This window comes from Oryctolagus cuniculus, chromosome 5, assembly GCF_964237555.1.
Source record: "Oryctolagus cuniculus chromosome 5, mOryCun1.1, whole genome shotgun sequence".
Classification (NCBI taxonomy): Eukaryota; Metazoa; Chordata; class Mammalia; order Lagomorpha; family Leporidae; genus Oryctolagus; species Oryctolagus cuniculus.
Window position 1 is genome coordinate 136001648 of NC_091436.1, and position 21513 is coordinate 136023160.

A 21513-nucleotide genomic window follows, 5' to 3' on the forward strand; every position below is an offset into this window, starting at 1 on the left:
CTTGGTGTGCTGGTGCTGCAGGCGGAGGGTTAGCCTATTGAGCAGCGGTGCCGGCTGTGATTATGTTTTAAGTTAATAACAAAACATTTTTTAAATGCTCCCTATATTTTGAAACAAAAACCACTCAATATCCAATTGTTTCTCTTATTTCACTGTATTATTCTTTTATTTCCTACATGTTCATGCTTTACCAACACTATAGCCATAAACAACATAATTCCAAGTACTGTATAGTTTGGGAACTCAAACATGGCTTCAGCTCCCGCCCTGCTTGGGAAGAGACAAGATGGTGAGGCACCTGAGCAGGGCAGGACCTGGGCAGTGAGGAGAAGGTTCATTCCTGCACAAATGTCTACTGGGCACCTACTGTGCACTAGGTATCATTCTAGACACTGGGGCTCGGAAACAGAGTAGCCAAAGTGAGGGCTCTCGGGGCCAGCACTGTGGTGTAGGAGGCTGTCTCTGCCTGCAGAGGCAGCATCCCATGTGGGCGCTGGTTCAAGTCCCGGCTGCTCCTTTTCCAATCCAGCTCTCTGTTATGGCCTGGGAAAGCAGTGGAAGATGGCCCTAGTGCTTGGACCCCTGCACCCACGTGGAAGACCCAGAGGCCTGGAGGAGGCTCCTGGCTCCTGGCTTTGGATCGGCCCAGCTCTGGCCGTTTGGGGAGTGAATCAGCAGATGGAAGTTTCTCTCTCTCTCTCTCTCTCTCTCTCTCTATATATATATATATGTGTGTGTGTGTGTGTGTGTGTGTGTGTGTGTATGAATACATATATATCCCTCTCTCTCTGTAACTCTACTTCTCAAATAAATAAATAAATAAATCTTTCAAAAGAAAAAAGGTGAGGGCTCCCCATAGACAGAGCCACCCAAATCTGTGAACAGCTGTAATTTGGTTAATTCGCAGCCAGAAGCCGGGCTCTGCTTCACCCAGGGTAGGAATCCTTTATTCGTGGGAGAAAGGGTGTTGGAGCAGTTCCCACCCGAGAGTAGGCTGAGGCTTCCCAGGAATGCCCCAGCACGGCCCCAGCCTGCTGAAAACATGGGTTACTGGCTCCGCCCTGGAGAGGTTCACTGATCGGGTCAGCAGGGACCCTTCCGAGAGACACTCGTGAGTAGCCAAGTTTGAAACCACAGACCCAAGTGATTTGTCAGATCCCCTGCAGGCTGAAAGTCATTGATCTCATCATCTTTGACAAATGGCCTTCAGATATTTGGTTAGAATTTGGATAGACAATGTTGAGTTTTTTTTTTTTTTTTTTTTTTAAATTGAGCTAAATTCTTCAGGGTCTCCCATTAGCCAAGAAGGCAGAGGCAAGGGTGGCCCAGCCCCCATGCGTCAGCCCCCGGGGCAGTGGGGTGGGCAGATGGAGGTGGCCAGCGGCCTCCACCCACCACACAGCAGTCCCCGGAAGTGAAGGGCCTCACGAGTCTTCACACAGAGCATCTCCAAGGGTCTCAGCCTTTTTCTTACCCAGTGAAGTAAAACAACATTTTGAAACTGATTTAAAGTTTTGAAGGGTGTTCACTGGACTGCGTGCCCAGTGTTTCCCTTTCAACGTCTCTTGATAAACTGTATTTCCTGTCTCACCTCCAAGTTTGTCTGCACAAAGTTCCAGGGAGGCTAGGACTCCCCCATCACGGATCAAGAGGGTGAGAGGATTTGTGAGCGCAGCTGTGGGGCGCTCCGGGGGCCTTGCGCCCCCTCAGAGGCCCCTTCTTGGAGGACATTGACCCAAGTCCCTCCAGCACCCCAGAAGGAAGCTCCCTCCACGCCCTGCAGATGGAGTCTCCCGGGCGCAGGACCCAGGCCCTTCACTTCTTTACCCGGCAACAGATGGAGTACTGAGAGGCTCGCTCTGATTGGCTGACCCTAGCAGACTCCCCTGGGCCCTGAGTCTGTTTTTCTCTTTATCTCCGCCTGTTCCTTTACTCCCCACACAGACTAAGACTTACTTGGCTAAAGCACAGAGGGCAATGGCCCTCCGTGCCGGGCTGGTCCTGGGACTGCACACCCTGAGGATCCTCCTGAGCCCGAAGGAAGCAGGTGCCATCACGGGTGAGTGCAGAGGGCGCTGCGGGAGGAGGGGAGACCAGGGTCTGTTTATGTGCAACTTCCTTCGCCAAAACCTGCAGATCCTCTCACCTTTCTCACCTCCCTCTCACCTCTTCCACATCCGGTCTGGATCTAAATGCAGCACGGCTCAGTCCAGCTGGGCCAGGGTCTCCTTCTGGCTTTTTTTTTTTTTTTCCTTCAAGTTCAGCTTCCTCCCCCTGCCTTCCTTCTCTCTGAGACCCAAACGCCACCCCACTGCTGCCCTGCACCGGATTTCTCTACCACTTCCTGGCTTGGGGTGGCTCATTCAAGTCCAGTGCCACTGCAGCAGTTATGGCAGCGGTTATCACCGAGCCGGGTTAGCTGCGGGTCTGTTCCAGGCAGATGGGCACCTGCTGGTGCATCATGCTGCGCACACAGTACAGTCCCAGAGGGCTGAGCAAGTAACTTCCCTGGATGCTAAAGGACCCATACCCAGTAAAACCCAGCCCCTAATTCCCAGAGAGCTGAGCCTCCTTTATGGGAGGGGACACAGTCAGCCGTGATCCTCTGAGATGGAAGAGCTGGGATGTGAACCTTGAGCTACTGATTCTTCTCCAGTGCTCTTGTGCGATGCCTCGGGCTGCCTCTTTCAAGCCCCTTGCTCTCCGAGTCACACATTTCACACATTTGCATTCTTCCTGCCAGTCCTTGCCCGCCCGCCCTCACCCCCCCCCCCCCGCCGCCGTCCTCTGTGCCCTAGGCTTCCCTTCCACTCCTATCCCAACCACTGCCTCCTCCTTCTGCCCCCACACGCCCTCGTCTCCCACATGGGCCCTGGTGACCCAGCTGGAGCAGATGATCACCGTCAGGATTGGTATTTATTTATTTATTTATTTGAGAGGTAGAGTTACAGACAGAGAGAGGGAGAGACAGAGAGACAGAAAGAAAGCTGGTTCACTCCCCAAATGGCCGCAATGGCCAGAGCTGGGCCAATCTGAAGTCAGAAGCCAGGAGCTTCTTTTGGGTCTCTCACATGGGTGCAGGGGCCTAAGCACTTAGACCATTTTCTACTGCTTTTCCAGGTCATAGCAGAGAGCTGAATTGAAAGTGGAGCAGAGGCCAGCACTGTGGCATAGCAGGTAAAGCCACTGCCTGCAGTGCCGGCATCCCATATGGGCACCAGTTCGAGTCCTGACTGCTCTACTTCTGATCCAGCTCTCTGCTATGGCCTGAGAAAGCAGTAGAAGATGGCCCAAGTCCTTGGGTCCCTGCACCTGCGTGGGAGACCTGGAAGAAGCTCCTGGCTCCTGGTTTCGTATCAGCACAGCTCTGGCTGTTGCAGCCACTGGGGAGTGAACCAGTGGATGGAAGACCTCTCTCTCTCTCCCTCTCTCTCTTTTGTTCTGTTCTCTCTCTGTCTGTGTAACTCTGACTTTCAAGTAAGTAAGTAAGTAAAAAAAAAAAAAAAAAAAAAAAAAAAGAAATAAAAAAAGAAAAAGAAATGGAGCATCCCATGTGGGATGCCGGCACTGCAGGCGGAGGCTTTACTGGGTACACCACAGCGCGGCCCGCCCCCATCAGGATTTAACACTGGGAACCCCAGGCACGATTGTCAGCACCTCTCCTCTGTCCAGCCTGCTAGGCCGGATGACAGGCAGCCTCTCTGTGGGCTGCGACGTGTTGGACACATCTCCGTTTCCCTCCGTCTGCTCCCTTATTTCCTCTGCAGCCCTGGTGATTTGGGAGGCACAGCTCCATGTCAGAGCTGGGCTCTGTACCCCCCGCCCCAGCAGAACCCCGGACAGCGCCCAGGCGGACTCCACGCACTCCCCCTGACCCTGTGTTCACCCTGTGCAGCTGACCACATGGGCTCCTATGGACCAGCCTTCTACCAGTCTTACGATGCCTCGGGCCAGTTCACCTATGAGTTCGACGGGGAGCAGTTGCTGTCCGTGGACCTGAAGGAAAAGGAGGCGGTGTGGCGTCTGCCTGAGTTTGGCGACTTGGCCCGCTTTGACCCACAGGGCGGGCTGGCCGGCATTGCCATGATCCAGATGCATCTAGATGTCTTGGTGGAACGCTCCAACCGCACCAGAGCCACCAGCGGTACCTACGCACCCCCTGCCCCACCCAGCCAGCTTGCCCCGCCTCCCCCACCCCTCATGCTCCAGTGCAGGCTGTCTCTGAATCTGCAGCTCAGCCCCTTCCTTCCCTGGAGGCTCCAAGTCTTCCCAGACGCCCTCAGCACCCCCTTCCTCCTTGAGGAAAGACCCCTCCCGCCGGCAACCCTCCCTCTAGTCATTGCCTCTCCCCACCAGCCCGAGCGTCCCCTGCCCGCAGATGCCAACCAGGAGCAGGTGTCCCTGGATCCCACTCCTAGTGAGGCCCAGCCACGAGGGCTAAGTCTGGGCGTTCAGGGCTTCATTCTTTCCTAGTGCGCCCAAGCGTGACCGTCTTCCCCAAGTCTCCAGTGGAGCTGGGCCAGCCCAACACCCTCATCTGTGTCGTGGACAACATCTTCCCCCCTGTGATCAACATCAGCTGGCTGCGCAATGGCGAGACGGTCACCTTGGGAGTGACCCAGACCAGCTTCTACTCCCGGCCCGACCACTTGTTCCGCAAGTTCCACTACCTGGCCTTCGTGCCCTCAGCTGAGGACGTCTACGACTGCAGGGTGGAGCACTGGGGCCTGGACGCCCCGCTCCTCACGCACTGGGGTACAGAGCCCCTGACCCTCTGCCTGTTCCCCCTGGAGCCCGCTCCTCCTGGCACCTTTCCCCTCCATACCGGCTTTCCCCACAGAGCCCCTGCCCCGCCCCATCCTTTCAGACCCGCTTCCTCCGAGACCCCTTGGCGGTACCTCTGACCCCTCTTTCTCTCCCAGAGCCACAGGTGCCCACCCCACTGCCAGATACCACGGAGACCCTGGTCTGTGTGCTGGGCCTCGCCTTCGGCCTGGTGGGCTTCCTCATGGGCACCATCCTCATCGTCACTGGCACACACATGTCCAGAGCCACCCCCAGGTGCGGGGTCCTGGGAGTCTACAGGGTGGAGGGAGGAGGGTGGACGACCCCGAGTAGGATGGGGGTGGAGAAGTACGGTGGGAGAAAGGGGTTCAGCAAGGGTGACAGTCATGGATGAAGATGAGAAAGGTGGAGGCAGGGAAGGAGTGAGGATGGGGGAGGGGTGCCACGAGATAGAATCCCCAGACTGTGCTGGAGCAACTCTGGTCACAGGATTTTTCCTATTCTAGGTCATGACCCTCCCAAGAGAAACAGACTGTGGGAGGCCCCGACAGACCCCTTGTGGTTCCCGACAGCCCCGGTATCCGCTGAGCGCGTGCCCTCCCCGCTGTGCTGGCTTTGAGTGGGAACCACCTTTGCTTCAGCCCCAGCACGTCCCATAGCTCCCATTCCCACCCCAACACACACACACACACACACACACACACACACACACACACGTTCTTGCTACGCCCAAAGTTCTGGCTGCTGTTCGCAATATATTCTTTCTACCAGCTCTTGGCTAATTCTCCCAGGGTGTGGGGGACGCTGGGACCCAGCAGAGGGGATTCTGGGTGGCGACCCCTGAGCAGGGCAGCCGTGTCCCAGCCAGTCCAGCAGTGCTCTGCTCCACTCGGCTTCTTGAGTGTATGATGTGAATGGGTGTTGGACAAGGACTGTGTGAGATTTCCCTGCTGAATTCAGATTGGCCTTGAGAGGGAGGCAGAGTATCCGGTTTGTGGCAGCCCCTGCACCCCACGGCAGTTTGGAGGATTTCGTGTTTGTCCGGATCCACCCAGCCTTCCTCTGGGGTGCCACCCCACTTTGCTACATTTCCTAGAGTCCTAGGCATGCCAAAGAAAGGGCAGTGAGAAGGGAAGGGGGTGACGCCCCTCGATGGCATCACTTTAGGTAGGAGGGTGGTCTCTGGCAGAAACAGAGGCTAAGACCCCCCGAGCGCTCTAACTATGTGACCTGGAAGATTTAATTTTACTGTGAGCAAAATTAAAAATGCACGCAAAGAGATGAGTAATCATACAGGGAGGTGTATGTCAACCTTGAACACACAAGAGAATCACCCAGGAGCCCTCCAGTAAGTACAGGCGCCCCCCAGAGCTGCCCAAGGAGACACCTGTGGCAGGGGGTAGTGGTGGCAGAAGCCTGCCATTTATTTATTTTTTTAAGATTTATTTTATTTATTTTAAAGATAGAGTTACAGAAAGAGAGAGGTCTTCCATCCACTGGTTCACTCCCCAAAAGGCCACAACAGCAGGAGTTGAGCTGATCTGAAGCCAGGAGCCAGGAGCTTCTTCTGGGTCTCCCATACGGGTGCAGGGGCCCAAGGACTTGGGCCATCCTCCCCGTTAGAAGGAAGCTGGATGGGAAATGGAGCAGCCGGGACTTGAACTGGTGCCCACATGGGATGCTGGTGCTGCAGCCCTGGGCTTTAATCTGCTTCGCCACAGCAGTGGCCCCAGGAGTCTGTCATTTTTAACTTACTCCGCATGGTTCTAAGCTGAGGTCTAGTAACCAGGACCCCCTGGTGTGGTCTGGCGTGCTGGAGGTCTTGGCAGGGGAGCTGAGATCCGAGGAGGGCCAGGAAGGCTTTGTGGAGAACTTGAGTGGGAGACGGAGTTGAAGTTGATCAGATGCAAGTAAGTGTGGGGGCATCGCAGGAGCCCATGTTAGGTTCCTGGCCTTTTTTTTTTTTGTAACACAAACCCCCTTAGAACCGTCACATACATCACAAAGCGCAGGACATTTGCACTGAAGATACAGGGGAGGTGCACAGACACCAAGGGTGGGTTTGGCCAGGCTGTGCAGGGAACAGACCTTGCCGCTGAAAAGCCAGCAGCACCTGGAACAGCCCCTCCCGGGCACCCCTGGGTCGTGTGGTCTGTGTCCTCTGACACCTGGGCATGCTGGCCACCTTCTCTGGGGACTGACTTTCCTGCTAACAGGTGCGCCTTCCAACTCCTGAGTTCACAGCATCTCTGTTTTGCCCACCCACAGGGGCTGTCTCCGTTACCACGTACAAGGCTTGGCTTGGGCCAAGTGTGGGGCAGGTGTTCCTCCCAGTCCAACGCTCTTAGGAAAGGGGTACAGGATCTCATGTCACCCATGTGGCTGCCCAGCCATGCCTCCGAGTGAGGGTTCAGTTATGCTCAGAGGGAGAAGGATGGGTTGGTTCTGAGGAGACACCATGGGACACTCCTGTTCCCGAGACACCCTGGTCTCTGCTGATCCTTTGCCTAAAAGCTAACTGGATGCACCATTGCTAAGGTGTTTCTCTGAGTTCTGTCCTAAAGCTTAATAAAGTCATGGAAAGTGTCTAATTGTGACTGAAATAAGTTTTTTTTTTTTTTGTCACCATGTATGGATTAACCAGAAGTTGCTGAAAATTCTTGGAACAGTGCTGAATCTTTTAGATCTATGTGTATGCCCTCATACTCATGTTTTTTCCCCTTCTAGTATCAAGGCGTGTAGTCTTATTTAAAAAAGAATTGTGCTTCTACATTCTTCTACTCTCCCTCCCTGTGAGCCCCGCGCCACAGTAAACGTGTTGTCTCTCCCGCAGGTGGGGAAAGTCAGCTCCTCTCTGTTCTGTAACCCAGCCCCAGGACAAGCTGCTCCAGTCTCCACGTCATGACCCTCAGGCATGGGCTGCGGCATCCTCCTAACCACTCCCTTTCAGTTATAATTTTTAACAAAGTTCCATTACACATGTGGTTTAGAGCCCAATGGTTCTACAAAAGTCCCTGTCTCCAGCCCCTCTCTCACTATGTTCCTTGCCCAAGAGGCAAAAACTTTGTTTTCATTTTTTTAAAAGATTTATTTATTTATTTGAAAGAGTCACAGAGAGAGGAGGACAGGCATAAGAGAGAGAAATTTTTATCCACTGGTTCACGCTTCAAGTGGCTGCAACAGCTGGGGCAGGGCCAGGCTGAAGCCAGGAGCCAGGAGCTTTGTTCCAGGCCTTCCACATGGGTGCAGGAGTCTAAACACTTGGGCTATCTTCTCTGCTGCTTTCTCAGGCACATTAGCAGGAAGCTGGATCAGAAGAGGAGCAGCTGAGACTCGAACCAGCCAACCATATGGGATGCTGGTACAGCAGGCAGTAGCTCAACCTTTTACACCATAGTGCTAGCCCTCAAAAAAAAAAATTTTTTTTTTTTTTTTGGACAGGCAGAGTGGACAGTGAGAGAGAGCGAGACAGAGAGAAAGGTCTTCCTTTTGCCGTTGGTTCACCCTCCAATGCCGCTGTGCCCGGTGCGCTGCGGCTGGCGCACTGCGCTGATCCGATGGCAGGAGCCAGGTACTTATCCTGGTCTCCCATGGGGTGCAGGGCCCAAGCACTTGGGCCATCCTCCACAGCACTCCTGGGCCACAGCAGAGAGCTGGCCTGGAAGAGGGGCAACCAGGACAGAATCCGGAGCCCCGACCGGGACTAGAACCTGGTGTGCTGGCGCCGCAAGGCGGAGGATTAGCCTAGTGAGCCGCGGCGCCAGCCAGCCCTCAAAACTTTAAACTGTGGGGCCAGCATTGTGGCGTAGCAGGTAAAGCTGCCGCCTGCAGTGCCAGCATCCTTTATGGGTGCCGGTTCGAGTCCCGGCTGCTCCACTTCCAATCCAGCTCTCTGTTGTGGCCTGGGAAAGCAGTGGAAGATGGCCCAAGTCCTTGGGCACCTGCACCTATGTTTGGAACCTGGAGGAAGCTCCTGGTTCCTGGCTTTGAATTGGCGCAGCTCCAGCCACTGTGGCCAATTGGGGAGTGAACCAGTGGATAGAAGATTTCTCTCTTACACACTCTTCTCTCGGCCTCTGGCTCTCTAATAAAATAAATAAATCTTAAAAAAAAAAAAAAGAAAAGAAAAAGCCTTTCAGCTGTTCACAGGACTGTTGGCATTGACCGTCCAGCTCTAAGCTTGTGTGGCTACATCTTGGTTTCCAGCTTTAGGCTCTGTCTCTACTTCCCACTATGGAAGAGGGACTCAGCTTTTCTTCACTCTCCAAAGATATCCACACCCACTCCCTTTAAGATAGTTATGTTACAATTTTGGCTAGGTTGCTGCTTAGTGTTTGTAGTATTATGACCACGTAAGTGGCGTGTCATCTGGTATACCACACTTGTTCTTTCGTTCCTGGACAACTTTTCATTTCTCCTGGAGTTAATCATAGTCCTGTCTTTCCTTTTACTTGGTTCTATTCCTACCTATCATTAACAAATCACAAATTTCCTCACAGTGCAAACAGATACAGCAGGTGCTCTAGCAAATTTATCATCAAATGAAACCCTCCCAGAACCTCCTGCTCATCCCAGCTTTTTTTTTTTTTAAGATTTATTTATTTATTTGAAAGGCAGAGTTACAGAGAGGCAGAGAGAGAGAGAGAGAGAGAGAGAGAGAGAGAGAGAGGTCTTCCATCTGCTGGTTCACTCCCCAGATGGCCAGAGCTGGGCTGTTTCAAAGTTGGGAGCCAGGAGCTTTTTCCAGCTCTCCCATGTGGGTGCAGGGGCCCAAGGACTTGGGCCATCTTCTACTGCTTTCCCAGGCCATAGCAGAGAGCTGGATCAGAAGTGGAGCAGCTGGGACTCGAACCGGCACCCATATGGGAAGCTGGTACTGCAGGTGGTGGCTTTACCTGCTATGCCACAGCACCGGCCCCCCATCCCAGTCTTTAGCTCCCTCAGTGACACAGCTATTGTTCTGGGAACGCCTTCCACCATCCTTGTCAGGATTTACCCGTTCTCTATGTTGGTTCTCCTGTTTCTTGCACCCTGTAATTCCCCTTTCGGGGTCTTTTTGTTATTTTATTTTATTTTATTTTTTTCCTTGATTTATTGATGGAGGAGGGAGGGAGGGAGAGATGTCTCTTCCATGCACTGGTTCACTCCCACTCTTTTTTGCTATTTTAGTGAGGCTCGTTCTTTTACACCCTGAGAAAGTGCCTCGGAGTCAACCTTGTTGCCCTTGGTGAAAGCTGGAAGTGCATTTATTCTGTTCTCAAACTTGATAGCTTGCATGGGCATAAAGTGCAAGGCTGAAACCACTCCCATCAGATTTTACAAGGTTCTCGTCCACAGTCTCTCCACTCCCAGTTTTCTCATCGATATGCCAGGGTATGTTCAGGGTCTTGAAACTTGGAATGCAATCTATTGGTTGATTTTCTAGAAAAGATTTAATTAGCCGGCGCCGCGGCTCACTAGGCTAATCCTCCGCCTAGCGGCGCCGGCACACCGGGTTCTAGTCCCGGTCGGGGCGCCGGATTCTGTCCCGGTTGCCCCTCTTCCAGGCCAGCTCTCTGCTGTGGCCAGGGAGTGCAGTGGAGGATGGCCCAGGTGCTTGGGCCCTGCACCCCATGGGAGACCAGGAAAAGCACCTGGCTCCTGGCTCCTGCCATCGGATCAGCGCGGTGCGCCGGCCGCAGCGCGCCAGCCGCGGCGGCCATTGGAGGGTGAACCAACGGCAAAGGAAGACCTTTCTCTCTGTCTCTCTCTCTCACTGTCCACTCTGCCTGTCAAAATATTAAAAAAAAAAAAAAAGAAAAGATTTAATTATTCGTTCTTCTTAAAAAAAGATTTATTTATTTTATTTGAAAATCAGTGTTGTAGAGAGAAGAGAGGGAGAGAGAGAGAGAGAGAGAGAGAGAGGTCTTCCATCTATTGGTTCACTCCCCAAATGGCCACAATGGCTGGAGCTGGAGCCAAACCAAAGCCAGGAGCCAAGAGCTTCTTCTGGGTGTCCCACATGGGTGTAGGGGCCAAGCACTTGGGCCATCTTCTACTGCTTTCCCAGGTGCATTAGCAGAGAGCTGGTTCGGAAGTAGAGCAGCCAGGACTCGAACCAGCGTCTATATAGGATGCTGGCACTGCAGGCCAGGGCTTTAACCCGCTGAGCCACAGCTCCAGCCCCTGTAATCTTACTGTGACAGCTCCCCTGAGAGTCATCAAAGCTTCTGGACTCCCCATACCAGTGTACCCTACCCTGCCTTCACACAACCTGTTCTCTGTGTTGGCCCTGCCTTCTGCTAATGATTGAAATTTCTCCGTGTCCCTCCCCAGGTGAGGATTAGATGCCAACCCCCAACCCAGCATTCTGTCTGCTCATGACAGAATCCACGTTGTGCCGAGTGTCAGGGTTAAGCATGCACGTGTCTGCCTTCACCGTAACTGCCCCTCCAGGGCAAGGCAAGTCTGTGACTTGTGTTTCCAGTGCCTGTCGTATCGCCTGGGACATAAGAGGTGCTGAGACATTCGCAGAGTTCTATTTCATTCTATTTCATTTGCTTTATAGACAGGCTGCTCCCACGGCTCCGCAGCTGGTTGCAATAACATTGGCTGTCTACTGCACACGTAAAATGTGCCAGGCCTTGTGGGAAGTGCTTTTCATGTGTAGTAGGCTTATGTCTTGGTCCACAAAATCGATAAAGCAGTGCAAGAAATAGCAGATTTCTTTAAATAATCTCTTTTTTAAAAAAACATTTATTTATTTATTTGAAGGCAGAGTTACAGAGGCAGAGGTCTTCCATCCCCTGGTTCTTTCCCCAAATAGCCGCAACAGCCGGAGCTGGGTTGATCTGAAGCCAGGAGCCAGGAGTTTCTTCTGGGTCTCCCATGAGGGTGCAGGGGCCCAAGCACTTGGGCCATGTTGCTCTGGTTTCCCAGGCCACAGCAGAGAGCTGGATTGGAAGTGGAGCAGCCAGGACTCAAACCGGCACCCACATGGGATGCCAGCACTTGCAGGTGGTAGCTTTATCCACTATGCCACAGCACTGGGCCCTCTTTAAATAATTTTTTTTTTTGACAGGCAGAGTGGACAGTGAAAGAGAGAGACAGAGAGAGAGAAAGGTCTTCCTTTGCCATTGGTTCACCCTCCAATGGCTGCCGCGGCCAGCGCGCTGTGGCCGGTGCACTGCGCTGATCCGAAGGCAGGAGCCAGGTGCTTTTCCTGGTCTCCCATGGGGTGCAGGGCCCAAGCACTTGGGCCATCCTCCACTGCACTCCCTGGCCACAGCAGAGAGCTGGCCTGGAAGAGGGGCAACCGGGACAGAATCCGGCGCCCCGACCAGGACTAGAACCTGGTGTGCCAGCGCCGCAAGGCGGAGGATTAGCCTAGTGAGCTGCGGCGCCGGCCCTAAATAATCTTAAATCTGACTCAAAACCTGTTCAGGACTCCTGCCTTGAGGCTGGTTTTAAAAGAGGCTCTGTCTCTTGTGAGTATCTGAAGGTGCTGAGCCTTGGAGAAGCCCCTTTGTCCAGCCTGGTTACTGCAAGCATGCCCAGGTCTTAAAGGCACAGTGCTTTCTGAGTGGCAGCTCGGCTGCTCTGCACCAGGCTAGGCAGGGAATCTTTGCTGGGTGATCCCAGTACCTGGGTGCAGCACTGCAAAGATGCAACACCCATACCCCCCCCACAAGCCTTCCTCAGTTGCCCTGGGTGCTGCAAAGGAGCGGGGCTCTCTCAGGACCCACAGACCATGCACCCCTCCTCATGTTGGCAGAACCTCCGCTCTCTGCCTTTCCAAGGCCTCCCCCGCCTCCCCAGGTATAATGTCTGGGACACCTGGCACAAGGGCAAGCACGCTTCAGGCTTCGGGAAATTCAAAGCCGCAGGAGGGTCTCAGAGGTGACATCTGCCATTGCCTGGTGTCACCACCCTAACTACAAGGAAGCAGAAAGCCTTGTCCCTCTGTGCATGCATCCTCTCATAATTATCCCCATTTTCCAGAGGGGGACGCTGAGGTCAGAGAGCTAGAGGGAGGCTGCAAGGTCGGTGCAGTGCTAGAGCCCGCGTCTTGTCCACTGCACCATCGTTAACTTCAGCAGCACACGGAGACCAGCTTGTGAGACACGAGGCAGGACGCCCGTTGGCGCGGCGTCCATTCAGACAGGCTTCTCTGACCAACTTTGCTAAATAGACGTCCAGCTCCGGGTCTGCTCCGACACATTCCCTGCTCTGCTTACAGATGCCATCCTGAGCCTCTTCTCACACCTCCCTTTCTCCTTCACCTCCCAGGGAAGTGGCCCGGCATGCAGAGGGGCAGGTCACGCTCAGTCTCTCCCTCTCTTCTCATCCCGGTGTTAGGATATTGCTACCGCTGCTGTGTGGTTTGACTGCACCTCTGGACAGGCCAAGTCTCCCAAGGAGGGGACTGCCTGGCAGTTCTGCCCCCTGGAGACCTCTTCCCTGGGGTCCCAACACCACTCCTGAGGCCTGGTTAGGTCCGCATTGCCCTCGGTTCCTTCCCTAGGCCCTTGGTATGTGGGGCTGCTCCAGGGTCAGTTGCTCAATAAATATCTAAAGACTTGAGTGAAGAATAAAATGTAGGAATCTTGTCAAATTCCTTGGTGACATGTCCAACAGAAAGATACGTTAAAATTTCCCTACTGTTATTATTTTTTATTTATTTATTTTTGACAGGCAGAGTGGACAGTGAGAGAGAGAGAGAGACAGAGAGAAAGGTCTTCCTTTGCTGTTGGTTCACCTCCAATGGCCGCTGTGGTGCTGCGCTGATCTGAAGCCAGGAGCCAGGTGCTTCTCCTGGTCTCCCATGTGGGTGTAGGGCCCAAGGAGCTGGGCCATCCTCCACTGCACTCCTGGGCCACAGCAGAGAGCTGGACTGGAAGAGGAGTAACCGGGACAGAATCCGGTGCGCTGACCGGGACTAGAACCCAGGGTGCCGGCGCCACAGGCGGAGGATTAGCCTATTGAGCTGCGGCACCGGCCTACTGTTATTATTTACTGTTGCTGTTACCTTTCACTTAGTGAGCACTTCTGGCATGCCAGGCTGAGTCCAGCCACCTCCTTTTGTCTAAATCAGCACCCTAACTAAGCACACCTGGCATTTCCTGGACTGTTCCTTGAAACCCGAGTGTTCAGAAGTGTTAATAACTTTTTAAAAATCAAGTAATTTTTCCTTCTAAAATAATTTACTATGTATGCTAAACATGTTTATATATCTTTATTATACAGCAATCTGCCTTTTAAAATTTGCCATTATTTGTAATAGCAAAGATTGGAAACTTGTCCAGCAAGAAAAAACTGTGACACCTACACAACGGAGTGGGTGACATAAAGCAGTTAAGAATGGGGATGAGCTCTTTGAACTGATGTGGAGGAGTCTCTGGAATGCAGTAGAAAATGCAAAAGAATGACTATACCCTGTGCTACCTTTGTGGTAAGAAAGCAAAGAGATACATATTTGCAAAAAGTCATACTGGAGGGGTCAGCGCTGTGGTGTAGCGGGTAAAGTTGCTGCTGCAGTGCTGGCATCCCGTGTGGGCGCTGGTTCGGGGCTGACTGCTTCACTTCCGAGCCAGTTCTCTGCTATGGCCTGGGAAAGCAGTAGAAGATGGCCCAAGTCTTCAGGACCCTGCACCTGTGTGAGAGACTGGGAAGAAGCTCCTGGCTCCTGGCTTCGGATCAGCACAGCTCTGGCCTGTTGCTGCCATCTGGGGAGTGAACCAGCAGATGGAAGACCTCTTTCTCTCTCAGCCTCTGCTTCTCAAATAAATGAATAAATCTTTAAAACAAAAAGTCATACTGGAAATATAAAACAAGCAAAGCTGGTTACTTATTGGGAGGAAGAGACTGGGTCAGGGAATGGGTTTGAGGCAACAGGGATACATTTGAAACCATATACTTTATAATTTTTAGTAAGAATTGATAAAAGACAGTACTGTATATTCTTAGTGCAATACATTATTTTTTCTTTAATATTTATTTACTTATTTGAAAGTCAGAGTTACAGAGAGGAGAGGCAGAGAGAGGTCTTCCATCCGATGGTTCATTCCCCAAATGGCCACAGCTGTGTCAATCCGAAGCCAGGAGCCAGGAGCTTCCTCTGGGTCTCCCACGCAGGTGCAAGGGCCCAAGGACTTGGGCCATCTTCTTCTGCTTTCCCAGGTCACGGCAGAGAGCTGGATCGAAAGTGGAGCAGCTGGGTCTCGAACCCGTGTTCATACAGGATGCCGGTGCTTCAAGGCCAGGGCCTTAACCCACTGTGCAACACACAGCACTGAGCCCCATTCTTTTTTTTTTTTTTTTAAAGACTTATTTTATTTATTTTAAAGACAGAGTTACAGAGGAGAGAGGTAGAGACAGATACCTCTGGTACACTCCTTAGATGGCCGCAATGGCCAGAGCTGTGTGGATCCGAAGCCAGGAGCCAGGAGCTTCTTCCGGGTCTCCCACAGGCTATCTTCTACTGCTTTCCCATACCATAGCAGAGAGCTGGATTGGAAGAGGAGCAGCTAGGACTCGCACAGGCGCCCATATTGGATGCTGGCATTTCAGGCAAGGGCTTTAAACTGCTGTGCCACGGCTCTGGCCCCGTGAAATACATTCTTTTTTTTTTTAAAGATTTATTTATTTATTTAAAAGAGTTACACAGAGAAAGGGAGGTCTTCCACCCGATGGTTCACTCCCAAATTGGCCGCAACAGCCGGAACTGTGCCAATCCGAAGCCAACAGCCAGGAGCTTCTTCCAGGTCTCCCATGCGGGTGCAGGGGCCCAAGGACTTTGGCCATCTTCTACTGCTTTCCCAGGCCATAGCAGAGAGCTGGATCAGAAGAGGAGCAGCTGGGACTAGAACCGGCGCCCATATGGGACGCCAGCGCTTCAGGTCAGGGCGGTAACCCACTGTGCCACAGGGCAGGCCCCAGTTTCATTGTTAAGTAATATTCTATTATTTGAAACTGTGTTATATGTATTATAGGGTAAACAAACCAGTAATTATAACATATTGAGGAACCAAGACTGTTAGTATAGAAAAAGGAGGTAAAAGTAGCCAATATTACTAATAAATTTGAATTAGAAATATCAACTTTAGGGGCAGCCAATTAAGCCACCACCTGCAGTGCTGGCATTCTCATATGGGTGCTGGTGGCTGGCCCAGTCCTGGCTGTTGTGACCATTTGAGGAGTGGACCAGCAGATGGAAGATTATCTCTGCAACCCTGCCTTTTGAATAAATAAATCTTTAAAAAAGGTCGAGTTTAAGTAATGTATCTGCCTCCTTGCTCTAGAAAATTAAAGCATCTATTGTTAGCTCCGCAGCCATGAGCATCCTCACTGCACAGACTGATGTTTTAAGTACCATTTCCCACGGAAAAAGAGCTTCTTGGAGGAGTGACTGGTTCGAGGTCTGGGTCAGAGAAAACCCAAAGCAAGTATAGATTTTTGTTTCAGAAAGCAAGGTGGGGTCGGCGCTTTGGCGCAGTAGATAAATCCTCCATTTGCAGTGCCAGCATCCCATATGGGTGCTGGTTCCTGTCCCAGATTCCTACCCGGAGGAATCTCCTGGCTCCTGGCTTCGGATGGGTACAGCTCTGGTCATTGTGGCCATTTGGAGAGTGAACCATCGGAAGGAAGACCTTTCTCTCTGTAGCTCCCTCTCACTGTCTGTAACTCCACCTCTCAAATAAAATCTTTAAAAACAGAAAACAAGGCAATATTTAAAGACTCATAGACTCATGTCAAAAGAACAGAGCAGCCAGCTCAGAGGGACTCCTATGGCCATGTTGAGACAATTTGAATACCAAAGAAATGACTATAATAGACATAAACACATTGAGTATATAAATATTTGTGAGTTCCTATTAGCAATCAGATAAACAAGCAAAAATAACCCTTTCCTATCACCTCTAGATGTGATATTGATACCCAATTCCCAGGAAATAGGTACTTAAGGAACACAAGGATGTATCCTGACATTTCAGAAGGAACTAGTATTCCATTGACGAGAAAAGCTCTTCCTCTGTATGAGTGCCAGCTAACAAATGCTCATGGATTCAAGGAAGGCATCACGGATGGATGGAAGCCACTGGGAAGACAGGAGACGGGGAACTGGAGTCGCCTTGTGCCACAGTATCACGCCCACAGTGTTTGCTGGGAGAAGTTACCTCTACAGAGGAAAAGATCTGGCTGTTGCCCATGAGCAAAGCCTTGGACAAGAGGTTAATCATCTCTTCCTGATGAAATGAAATGTGAAGTACATGGATCAACCGTGAAATCATTGTCAAAATTCTTTAATCTGCCTCAATCAAAACTTTAGCTCCAAGTTCTAGTCTATAGGAGATACAATGCGTAGAGGAGTAAGTCAAATTAAACTAGGAAGTAATAGTCAAATTCAGAATATGGGTTCTTCTACAGGTAACTGAGGTTTCTAGGTGATGGGGGTAGTGGTGAGGGTCAGGATTAAGAGATATTAAAATCAAACTAAATGGATGATCCTCAACAATACCTTTGGGGGAAAACATGGAAACATTTTTGGGACAAATGGGAAAATTTGAATATAGACTGGGTAAATATCAGGGAGTTGTTTGGTTCAGCATAATGGGTACGTCGAAGACATCTGTATGCTAAAGTAATTGGGATAAACTTCTATATTGTAAATTTTCTTTGAAATGGATTCAGAATATACATGGAGTTGAATCAAATCTGGCGAAATCTTGACATTTGTTGAATGTAGGTGATAGGCATCCAAGTCGTCTTTGTACTTTTTCCAGGTTTGGTAAGTGTCATAATTAAAAGCATGTGCATATTTGTAATGCTATGCCACACTTGAAAATAGCAGGAAATTAAATGACCACTGGAATCCTGAACTCTTTAAGTTGATGTATGTCACCACTGAGTAACTACTGTAACATTTTATAATTTATTATTCTTTTAATAAGCAGGATATATACCTTCTTATTCCATTAATTATTAGATACATCAAGTTTGACCATTTCTTCTAGTATTTTCTTCAACTATAGGTTCAAAGCACAAAATTCTTTTTTTTTTGGCAGATCTACAATTGCTTCATCAATATCTTATCCTTTAAAAAATGTTCTGTGGTCAGAAGTTAGTCTATAACATAAGATATATAGACCACTGTCTATAAACACTCCCAAAGCACCAAGAAAAAGTTTAACTGTAAACATGTTAGGATCCTTTATAATTGAACTTTCCCATGTTAGAGATTTTATTGCCAATTCCAATCAGAAGACGTGATTAATAGTGAAAATGGAGAAGGTACACAGTATAATTTTTGTTTCTGGTGCATGATTTTTGGCTCTCATTCTTCACATGGTCCATTCAAGCCTGAATGCACAGCTGCTGCTCCTGCCTAGCTTTTCTCTCACCATCCATGTGGTGCAACCAAGTCCCCACACACCTCTTCCTTCACAAAAGCCCCAGGGTCCAAGGCCTGCCTGAGGCTGTGGTTAGAACATTAGCTATGAATAGGTTCACACAGCTACTTCTCAGTCCAAAGAGGGTATTTCCAATCAGCCTTGCTCCACCTCGTACAACAGAAGCCACCACTGGGGTTGCCCTCACCTATGCTATGGAACAGAGAGAGGCAGAGTCTTCCGAAGCCAGGAGTCAGGAGCTTCTTCCAGGTCTCCCACAAGGATGCAGGGGCCCAAGGACTTGGGCCATCTTGTACTGCTTTCCCAGGCCACAGCAGAGAGCTGGATCGGAAGTGGAGCAGCCGGGACTTGAACTGGTGCCCATATAGGATGCTGGCACTACAGGTGATGGCTTTACCCGCTACACCACAGCACCAGCCCCCATAATGGTTTTCACTAAGCTCAATTACTTTGGCTTGGTGAAAATCAAATCCTTATAGTGTGGAGGAAATTCTGGCAGAAGCTAAATCTAAAGATACTTGTGGCCAACGCTATGGTGTAGCAGTCAAGTCTCTGCCTGTGGCAACAGTATCCCACATGGATGCCAGTTTGTTTTGGTTCCTCCACTTCCAATCCAGCTGTTAATGGCCTGGGAAAGCAGAGGAGGACAGCCCAAGTGCTTGGGCCCCTGTACCCATGTGGCAGACCCAGAAGCTCCCAGCTCCTGTTCGGCCCAGCTCTGGCTGTTGCGGCCATCTGGAGAGTGAACAAGCAGATGGAAGACCTCTCTCTGTAACTGCCTCTCGAATAAATATTAAAAAAAATAACAAGGAAAAAAGAACTGTAAAAAGTTTAAGGCAAATTTATAGCTTTTGTTTTCCACATTTTGAAGCTCTCCTACAAAAAAGGGTATATCTGTGTCCCCAGCCTCATTCTTTAGGTTAATGGAGTCAACAGTACTTTTAATCCTCTTCTAAATTCCTTTTCTGCTGTCCACAATATAACCAGAAAGCTTTGCTATAGAATATAAACTTTGAGGGGCCATTGTAGTGCAGTGTTTGTCCTAGATGCTCCACTTATCCACCCACCTGCCTTCTAATGCACCTGGGAAAGTAGGCTCTGCCATCCATGTGGGAGAGAGACCTGGATGGAACTCCGGGGTCCTGGCTTCAGCTGGCCCAGCTGTCTGTTGCAGTCATTTGGAGAGTGAACCAGCAGATCGAAGATCTGTCTCCCTCTCTAGAACTTTGCCTTTCAGATAAGCAATAAATCTATCTATAAAGCTGGAATGCTACACATGTAGGAGGGACACTGTATGGAGAAGAGGCCACTATGAAAAGGACCATCAAAATGCCTGGCAGAACAAGGCTTGGCAGCAATTCCACACTCTCCCTGGCTGAAGTTGTGGACAGATGTCACCCTCCTGCAGTGGCAGCAGCCACTCCCCCCCCCTACTGTCTCAACCCCATGCTGCTCCCACAGCTGCCCACTACTCTTTCCTGCCTTCCATTTTCTCTTGGGCACACACTGGTCAAATAACTGGTTCCATCGTTGCAGGGCTCGGAGAGACCAAAGGCAGCATTCAGGACACCTCCAGGGATCAGGGCAACACACAAGTTGCAGGGTTGAACAGAAGTGTTAACTTCTCATCCTCTCCACTATCACAATAGCAACCCACTCAGATAGGACTGCTGCAGCCATTGAGAGTCCTTTTTAAAGGAAACAACTGAACTCACCTTCGTTTTATTTAAAAGGCACAGATATGGGCAATCTTCCATCCACTGGTTCTCTCCCCAAATGCCCACAGCCACTGCAACTGTGCCCAAACTCACTCTAGGTCACCCATGTGGGTGACTGTGCATCACCTGCTGCTTCCCGGGGTGTGCATTAGCAGAAGCTAGAGTGGGAAGTGGAGATGGAACTTGAACCCAGGCTCTTCCCCTTGGGATGTGTGCATCCCAGGAAGGGACTTGACTGCTGTGCCAAACACCCGCCCTAGTAGAGCACTTCTAAATATAAAAAAAAATTTTTTTTAAACCTGGCAAAAATCCTTACTGAGAATAAACCTCTTTTGTCCTCCACCCTCAAGCATCAGCTTATCTAACAAGACTGGCAGGCAAACAGATGTCAGAAACATCAAGTATTTACTTACTACAAAGTTTGGGGAGTTTAAAGGTCAGTAAAGATTTAGAGGAACTATCCCTGACCTTGACCAACTTAAGTTGAGGCCTCACAGGGACAGGCTGGTACCCCAGGAAGGGTTCTTTACAGGTATGGTGAGGATGGGCCAGGGCATGAGGGAAAAAGTGGGTGATGGGCCCAAGATTTTCTTAGTCAAACAGTGGTGACAGTCCAGCTTGTTGGGGACAGAGCTAGACGTAACAGTCCAAGGCTCAACAGGGAGAGGTGGACTGAAGATAAGACCAGGCAGATCTCCAGCCTCTGGCAGGGTGACTGGGAGAATGACACATTACTAACCCTGGCCCTGCTACTGGTCTGCTGAAGTTACTAAATGTCTCCAAGCCCGCTTCCTTGTCTAGGAATGAGTGCGGATGTGTTGATTCTGAGAACTGGACTTTGTAAAGGTGTCTGAGTGTTTGGTACATGGTTAAGTGTAACATAAGCACGTGTTATGTAGAGAACTTAGAGATGTACTTGGGAAGAGGATCTTTTCTGGACAAGCTTATGGGATCCTTCTTAGGGAAAAATGACTTGAAACTTCAGCACAAGGTCTAAACATTTTTATAGGAGGGGGATGTCTCCAGAGAAGTGGGTAAACTTGCTTAGAAGTACGGTGCACAGAAGGTAAAGACCAAGGCAGGCTGAGGTAGGAACTTTAGAGCAGTGAAGGCCGCATTGTCTGAAAACTACAAGAACTAGCGAAGTGGTGAGAAACCTGGGCAGGCCCCATGAGATCAAGGGAGATGACAAGGACTAGAAAGGTCTTCTGTCCTTCCAGCATCCTCTGCATCACAATAAAGAGGGCTCTGGGGCTGCAGCCTGTAGTGCTGGCATCCCATGAGCTCTAGTTCAAGTCCTAGCTGCTCCACTTCCGATCCAGCTCTCTGCTGTGGCCTGGGAAAGCAGCAGATGGCCCAAGTCCTTGGGCCCCTGCACCTGCGTGGGAGACCCAGAAGCTCCTGGCTTCAGATCAGCACAGCGCTGGTCATCACAGTCATTTGGGGGAGTGAACCAGTGGATGGAAGACCTCTCTCTGCCTCTCCTTTGCTCTTTCAAATGAATAAATCTTTAAAAAAAAAAAAAAAAGCTCACACCTTGACTACAGGAAAAGAAATCTAAAGGAAATGACAATAGATTGAGGAAGTTGTGGGTTACGTGTCCAGCAGGTCCTGGCACCAGC

At 50.6% G+C, this 21513-nt stretch overlaps 1 protein-coding gene and 1 long non-coding RNA gene across 2 annotated transcripts; one reads left to right on the top strand and one right to left on the bottom strand.

The window, feature by feature from the left end:
• Positions 1–1875: 1875 nt before the first annotated feature.
• On the top strand, positions 1876–7376 carry LOC100352672 (HLA class II histocompatibility antigen, DO alpha chain). The gene is made up of 5 exons (XM_008262767.4): positions 1876–2059; positions 3896–4144; positions 4474–4755; positions 4923–5061; positions 5292–7376. The coding sequence occupies exons 1-5, from the start codon at positions 1978–1980 to the stop codon at positions 5296–5298; spliced, it is 759 nt and encodes a 252-aa protein (XP_008260989.3). The 5' UTR covers positions 1876–1977; the 3' UTR covers positions 5299–7376.
• An 8008-nt stretch (positions 7377–15384) lies between these two features.
• Positions 15385–21420, bottom strand: LOC138849811 (uncharacterized). Its single transcript, XR_011389028.1, has 2 exons — positions 19450–21420; positions 15385–19334 (listed from the first exon to the last, which is right to left on the bottom strand). It is a non-coding gene; the product is annotated as an uncharacterized lncRNA (long non-coding RNA).
• Positions 21421–21513: the final 93 nt, after the last annotated feature.

What these genes read in the sequence shown, in the direction of transcription:
- LOC100352672 (XM_008262767.4), top strand. Translation starts at nt 1,978, where the DNA reads ATGGCCCTCCGTGCCGGGCTGGTCCTGGGACTGCACACCCTGAGGATC. An exon ending in GGAAGCAGGTGCCATCACGG is followed by an intron (nt 2,060 to 3,895) that starts GTGAGTGCAGAG and finishes CACCCTGTGCAG; the next exon opens with CTGACCACATGGGCTCCTAT. An exon ending in CCGCACCAGAGCCACCAGCG is followed by an intron (nt 4,145 to 4,473) that starts GTACCTACGCAC and finishes ATTCTTTCCTAG; the next exon opens with TGCGCCCAAGCGTGACCGTC.